Source organism: Neophocaena asiaeorientalis, unplaced genomic scaffold, assembly GCF_003031525.2.
Source record: "Neophocaena asiaeorientalis asiaeorientalis breed wild unplaced genomic scaffold, Neophocaena_asiaeorientalis_V1.1 scaffold469, whole genome shotgun sequence".
Taxonomy (NCBI): Eukaryota; Metazoa; Chordata; class Mammalia; order Artiodactyla; family Phocoenidae; genus Neophocaena; species Neophocaena asiaeorientalis.
This window is the reverse complement of record NW_020172691.1, coordinates 699,661-707,250: the sequence shown is the minus strand read 5'-3', so window position 1 is coordinate 707,250 and position 7,590 is coordinate 699,661. Positions and strand designations below refer to the sequence as shown.

The following is a 7,590-nucleotide window of genomic DNA, read 5'->3' as shown; positions in this document are numbered from 1 at the left end:
GGCGGTGGAGGCCTCCCTGAGGGCAGGCTCCTCTGACCTCAACACCCCTCAAAGCTGTTGGGCAGTGAGAGGAAAGATTCCCTCTCTGTTCGTGACACCTGCCCCAGAGCCTGTTCCAAAAGCAGCAATAACCCGGGACCCCACCAAGGCGCAAAGTTGAGTTGTACGGGCCTCTCCCCAGGGTCTCCCCAGGGAGCAGGGGGTGTCGTTGGTGAGGCAGGTTGGGGAGAGGGTGTTGCTGCTTCCATCTCTCCACCCCAACACCCCAGGCCCATAGGTTATGGCGATCCGGTGAAGTGGGCACCCATGCACAAATTCTGCCCCTGCACAGACCAGCGATGGAGCCTGTGAGAGTTCTCTGTCGCTGCATAACAAAGAGCCCACCAAATGCAGCAGCTTTGCAGACATTCATTATCAGTTACTATGGGTCAGGAATTGGAACACAGCTGAGTCCCCTGCTCAGTGTCTCATCTGAAGGCTTTACTGGAGGATGTGTTTCCAGGTCACACCTGTGGTTGCAGCAGGGGGCCACCCTCAATCCTCTGCCACAGGGGCCCCTCTACAGGGCAGCTCACAAACTAGCAGCTGGCTCCCCGCAGAGAGGGTAAGAGCAAACGAGCATGCCCTGACGGAGCCAGTCTCTAAAAGTCCATCTCAGAAGTGACATTCCCTCGTGGTCCAGTGGTTAGGACTCGGCGCCTTCACTTCCGGGGCCTGGGTTCAATCCCTGGTTGGGTAACTAAGATCCCGTAAGCCGTGTGGTGCGGCCAAAGAAAACCAAACCAAAACGAAAGAAGTGACAGCCCATCATCTCTCATATTTGATTCATCAGAGGCGAGTGGCTGGATCCTGCCGACCTCAAGGGGAGGGGCTGTACAGGGGTGTGAACACCAGGAGGTGGGACTGTTGGGGCCGTCCTGGACCCTGCCCATCAATGGACGTAAATGTGGAGTGTGGTGGTCTTGGAGTCCCTGCCTCGGCTCTGCACCCGGTGGGCTGTGTGTCTCGGGGGCATGGCTTGCCCTCTCTGTGCCTTGGTCTCATCTGTGAGACAGGGACCCTGATAACTCACACCTCCCTCAGTCCATCGGCTGTCTCAGGGATCGAGCTGCTGCAAACCACATTAACGTGCCTACCTGCAAAGTTTAGATATCCTTATGCTTTACAAGCTTGGGCTTTTTTTTTTTTTTTTAGTGGAATTCCTCAAATAAAACCTTAATCAGGGACTTCCCTGGTGGCGCAGTGGTTAAGAGTCTGCCTCCCAGTGCAGGGTACCACGGGTTCGAGCCCTGGTCCGGGAAGATCCCACATGCCACAGAGCAACGAAGCCCGTGTGCCACAACTACTGGGCCCACGTGATACAACTGCTAAAGCCCGCACGCTCACAGCCCGTGCTCCGCAACGAGAAGCCACCGCAATGAGAAGCCCGTGTGCAGCAACGAAGACCCAGTGCAGCCAAAAATAAATAAATAAATTTACTAAAAAAACAAACAAAAAAAACCCCTCATGCATATCCTAATATGAAAGCAGATGGGAATGGAGTTGCCTTAGGGTCACCTGCCTGGTGCCTGCCCTCGGGGTCATCAGCAGGATGTGTCCACAAAGCTGGGCAGGGCCAGGTGCGTGGGGGTGGTGTGGGCACCTGATAAATGGCAGCTTGGGATGGGGGGGGATCCGGCCACGCTACCGGGAGGGTGAGGCCTGACCCCCGTTCTTGCAGGTTACCCACAGTGGGCATGTGGGGCACCGTGGGAGCCATGGGGCTGGTGTGGGCCACTGACTGGCGGCTGATTCTGGACTGGGTGCCCTACATCAACGGCAAGTTCAAGAAGGACGATTAATTAAACCCATCACCCTCGGACCCCTCCGGTAAGTTTCAGCAGCTGTCGGCTGGTGTAGCCCGGGATTCCTGAGCAGCAGAGGAGCAGTGTTCCCCGCAGGTCCAGGGCTGGGCCGGCAGGTGTTGGGGGCACACCTGGAGAACCCTGCCTGAGGGCGGAGCCCTGCACTAGCCTCCTGCCTCGTGGCGCAGAGCTGCCAGCCAGCAGCCTCAGTTTGTGGGGCTGGGGAGTGGGTGCTGCCCCTCGGGGCTCAGTCCTGGAGGCTGAGCCTGCACCCTGGGTGGGACGGAGGGATGCCCCATTTTACAGACAGGAAAGTGGAGGCTGGCCTCCCTGGGCGGGCTGCTGTGAGCACTGACGAGCCCGGCGCTGTGCTGCCCACCTGACAGCCCAGAGTGCACGCGCATCCCCATTTCACAGACTCCTAAGTGGCACAGCCAGATCTGGTGTTAGAGCCTGTCGGCGGCGTCAGTGCTCTTACTGGGCGCTCAGCCTCTGCTGCTCACCCTGCTTCATTCCCCCTCCAGGTGTCTGGTGGTGCTGCCCCCTTCCATCTGCATCTGGAACGGCCCAGGCTCTTGGGATTGACCTCAAGGAAATACACGGCGCGAGTTAGGTTTCCGACGCTGGTGGAAATAACCTTGGTGTGTGAACACACATGGCATTAAACCTCACCCTGAAACCTGCTGGCCTGCATGTGCTCATGCTGGGGCTTGGTTATGTTGACTGCAGGCCCAGGGGCCCAGATGACCCGGGAAGCCTTTCAACTCCAAAACTGCAAATCTGCAGTTTCCCAGCGGCTGGCAGACATGGTTTGATTACTTCAGATGTTTAGTGGATAATATCTGCACGGGGTTTTTATCGATCGCTGCCTTAAAAAGTTACCCTTGACCTAGGGGCTCAAGACACACATTCATTATCTCTCAGTGAGAATTTGGGAGTGATCTGTCTGGGGGGTTCTTGGCTGAGGGTCCCTCATGAGGTTGCAGTAGTGGCATCGGCTGCATGATGAAGGGTGGCACCGGGGTGGGGTGGGGAGTTGGGGCTTCCAGGAGGCCCCCTCACGTGGCTCCTCCCCACGTGGGCCTCCCAGACGCTGCTTGAGCCTCTCTACTACACAGCGGCCCAAGAGCAGGCAGGGAAGAGCCTCTGTGCCTTTTATGACCTACTCAGGACTCTCAGGCCATCTCCTGCTCCACACCTTATTCGGGAGGAGAATTAGGCTCTGTGCCTTGAAGGAGGAACATCAGAACCTGTAGACGTGTTAAACCATCACCGGGGATACAAAAATGAGCGGGTACACGAGGATATACTGCATACAGGCAGTTCCCTCCAACTCCTGCCAAGTTCTGGAAAATTCTAGAAACGTTCTATTTGTGAAGAAGAGCTATTTTATTAGTCTGTTTGGGCTGCCACAACAAAACACAGGCCAGGCAGCTTAAGCTACAGAATGAACATCTCACAGTTCTGGAGGCTGGAAGTCTGAGCTCAGTTCTGGCAGGGTTGGTTCCTGGCGAGGGCCCGCCTCCTGGCCTGCAGACAGCCCCCTTCTCACTGCATCCTCACGTGGCCTCTCCTTGATGTGAGCAAGTGATCTCTCCAGGGACTCTGAGGACATGCTAATTCTAGGGGACCAGGGCCACACCCTTCTGACCTCATTTAACCTTAATTGTTTCGGGGGGGGCATCTCCACATACAGCCACACTGGGGGTTAGGGTGTCAGCATATACATTTCAGGGAGACACTTTCAGTCCACAGCAGCTTTGTATATTTTAACACAAGTAGTGGCATGTTCTACACACTTTTCTGCACAAACATTTTACACCTATGGCTTATTTCCTGGAAGCCATGCCACTTTGGAAAGCACAAAGCATCATGAAAAAGTCTACAAATAAGGGATTTCCCTGGTGGTCCAGTGGTTAAGAATCCACCTTGCAGTGCAGGGGTTGCAGGTTCGATCTTAGTTCGGGGAACTAAGATCCCACATGCTGTGGGACAACTAAGCCTGTGTGCCCCAACCAGAAGCCTGCAACGAAAGATCCTGCGTGCCACAACTAAGACCCAAAGCAGCCAAATAAATATTTTTAAAAAGTCTGCAAACAAATGCTGGAGAGGGTGTGGAGAAAAGGGAACCCTCCTAACACTATACCAATTGGTAGGAATGTAAACTGGTGCAGCCGGTATGGAGAACAGTTTGGAGGTTCCTTTAAAAACTAAAAATAGAATTACCATATGATACAGTGATTCCACTCTTAGGCATATATCTGGAAAAGATGAAAACTAGTTCAAAAAGATACATGGAGGGCTTCCCTGGTGGCACAGTGGTTAAGAATCCGCCTGCCAATGCAGGGGACACGGGTTTGAGCCCTGGTCCGGGAAGATCCCACATGTCGCGAAGCAACTAAGCCCGTGCGCCACGACTACTGAGCCTGCGCTCTAGAGCCTGTGCGCCACAACTACTGAAGCCCGCTCCTGCCAGTGCAGGGAACCGAGGTTCAAGCCCTGGTCCGGGAAGATCCCACATGCCACGGAGCAACTAAGCCCGTGCACCACGACTACGGAGACTGCGCTCTAGCCCGCGCGAGCCACAACTACTGAGCCTGCGCTCTAGAGCCCGTGCGCCACAACTACTGAAGCCCGCGTGCCTAGAGCCTGTGCTCCGCAACGAGAAGCCACCGCAATGAGAAGCCCGTGCACCGCAGCAGAGTAGCCCCCACTTCCTGCAACTAGAGAAAGCCTGCGCGCAGCAACAAAGACCCGATGCAGCCAAAAATAAATAAATACACTTATTAAAAGAAAAAAAAAGATACATGGACCCCAATGTTCATAGCAGCACTAGTTACAATAGCCAAGGCATGGAAGCAACCTAAATGCCCATTGACAGAGGAATGGATAATGTGGTGCATGTACACAGTGGACTATTACTCAGCCATAAAAAAAGGATGAAGTATTGCCATTTGCAGCAACATGGATGAACCTAGAGATTATCATACTAAGTGATGTAAGCCAGACACAGACAAATATCATATGATGTCACCTATATGTGGAATCTAAAAAGATGATACAAATGAACTTATTTACAAAACAAATAGGCTCACAGACAGAAAACAAACTTATGGTTACCAAAGGGGAAAGGGGGGAAGGGAGGGATAAATTAGGAGTTTGGGATTAACATACATTGCTATAAATGAAATAGATAAACAACAAGAACCTACTCTATAGCACAGGGAACTACAGTCAATATAATAAACCATAATGAAAAAATATGAAAAAAATATACATACATGTGTATAACTGAATCACTTTGCTGTACACCTGAAACTAACACATTATAAATCTACAATTCAATTAAAAAAAAAAAAACCACACAGCATCCTCAGTTTTTAAACGGCTGCCTGGTAGCAACATTTACTAACCAGTCTATTAGCAAAGGACATTCATTTCCTATCATTTGCCACTAAAACAATATCTGTGGAGTGATGTTATTTCAGACATAAATGAATAGATGCCACTTAAATACCTATAAGTGACGATTCTGAGATAAGTTACTCAATTTTTTAAAAAAAAATGTCTAACTCATGCAGATGTGGAGAGTCCCACAGCCCCCCATCAAAACCTGAAACAAATGGAAATGTGAGCCCCTATACACGAGTTTTCATGTATTTTTGTAATGGCTAATGGTTTTAATGAAAATATCTCAGTTTGCTTCTGTGAAAGCCAAAAGTAAAATTTTAATAACTTCAGGTTCAGATTAAGTACAATATTTAGGCTTAAACTTCTGTGAGTTTTCATACAACTCCTTTTCAACATTTCAATACTTTTTCAACCACTTCAGTGTTCAGGGAGGGGAAAGTTAACCATCAAAAACTACACAAAGGACTTCCCTGGTGGCGCAGTGCTTAAGAATCCACCTGCCAATGCAGGGGACACAGGTTCGAGCCCTGGCCAGGGAAGATCCCACATGCCGCGGAGCAACTAAGCCCATGCGCCACAACTACTGAGCCTGTGCTCTAGAGCCCGCGAGCCACAACTACTGAAGCCTGCGTGCCTAGAGCCCGTGCTCTGCAACAAGAGAAGCCACCGCAATGAGAAGCCCACGCACCGCAACAAAGAGTAGCCCCTGCTCACTGCAACTAGAGAAAGCCTGCACGAAGCAACAAAGACCCAACGCAGCCAAAAATAAATAAACTTATTAAAAAAAAAAAACTACATAAAAACATATTGTATAAAGGGGGACTTCCCTGGTGGTCCAGTGGTTAAGACTGTGCTTCCAATGCAGGGGGTGTGGGTTCGATCCCTGGTCGGGGAACTAAGATCCCACATGCTACGCTGAGCAGCCAAAAAATAAAATAAATTAAAATTAAATTAAATTAAATTAAAAAATAACTAAATAAAATATCTTCCTACAATGTCTTGTACTAGGTTGGTGTTCAGTAAATATTGCTTTAAAAATGTATAAAGGGCATATCTTCCTCATTTTGTCTCACTTTAAAATAGCACAGTACTGTTCAATCTGTATTTAAATTTTTTACATTTTGTATACAAATAGCTCCTACAATTCAATAACAAAAAAAAAATCCAATCGAAAAATGGGCAGAAGACCTAAATAGATATTTCTCCAAAGATGGCCAATAGGCACACGAAAAGATGCTTAACATCGCTAATTATTAGAGAAATGAAAATCAAAACCACAGTGAGTTACCACCTCACACCAGTCAGAATGGCCATCGTTAAAAAGTCTACAAATAATAAATGCTGGAGAGGGTGTGGAGAAAAGGGAACCCTCCTACACTGTTGGTGTAAATGTAAATTGGTGCAGCCACTATGGAGAACAGTATGGAGATTCCTTAAAAAACTAAAAATAGGGACCTTCCTGGCAGTCCACTGGTTAGGACTCCGTGCTTTTACTGCCGAGGGCCCCGGTTCAACCCCTGGTCGGGGACCTAAGATCCCACAAGCCGCATGGTGTGGCCAAACAAAAACAAAAAATAAAATTGTCATATGATCCAGCAATCCCACTCCTGGGCATATACCAGACAAAACTATCATTTGAAAAGTTACAGGCACCCCAATGTTCATAGCAGCATTATATACAATTGCCAAGACATGGAAGCAACATAAATGTCCATCGACAGATGAATGGATAAAGAAATTGTGGTACATATACAATGGAATACTACTCAGCCATCAAAAAGAATAATGCCATTTGAAGCCAACAGGGATGCAACTAGAGACTGTCATACTACGTAAGTCAGAAAGAGAAAGAAAAATACCATATGATACCACTTATATGTGGAATCTAAAATACAACACAAATGAACATATCTACAAAAGAAAAACAGACACAGAGGAAAAAACTTGTGATTGCCAAGGGTGGGGAGGGATGGAGTGGGAGTTTGGGATTAGCAGATGCAAATTATTATATATAGAATGGATAAATAGCAAGTTCCTACTATATAGCACAGGGAAATACATTCAATATCCTGTGATAAACCATAATGGAAAAGAATATGAAAAAAATATGTATGTATGACTGAGTCACTTTGCTGTGTAGCAGAAATTAAACACAACATTGTAAATCAACTATACTTCAATAAAATTTAAAAATTTTTTGACATTTTGTTCATCATGGATTGTTTGCATTCATTTCGGATTGTTAAAATATTGCATTAACTGCCATTAATCTTGAAGTTTTTGGTGCCCACTAAATTTTCTGCCCAAGGTAAGTGCCATGAATGCCTCATATTAT

The 7,590-nt window shown here is 48.2% G+C and overlaps 1 protein-coding gene across 1 annotated transcript in view; it reads left to right on the top strand.

Annotated features, from left to right (window-relative positions):
• The window catches only part of UQCR11 (ubiquinol-cytochrome c reductase, complex III subunit XI), a 3,737-nt gene extending 1,209 nt beyond the window's left edge, over positions 1-2,528 (top strand). Inside the window, exons 2-3 of the mRNA XM_024740139.1 lie at positions 1,721-1,869; positions 2,369-2,528. Of these exons, the coding sequence (XP_024595907.1) occupies positions 1,721-1,841 (121 nt within the window). The 3' untranslated portion in view covers positions 1,842-1,869; positions 2,369-2,528. The remainder of the gene's footprint in view (positions 1-1,720; positions 1,870-2,368) is intronic.
• The last annotated feature ends 5,062 nt before the right edge of the window (positions 2,529-7,590 follow it).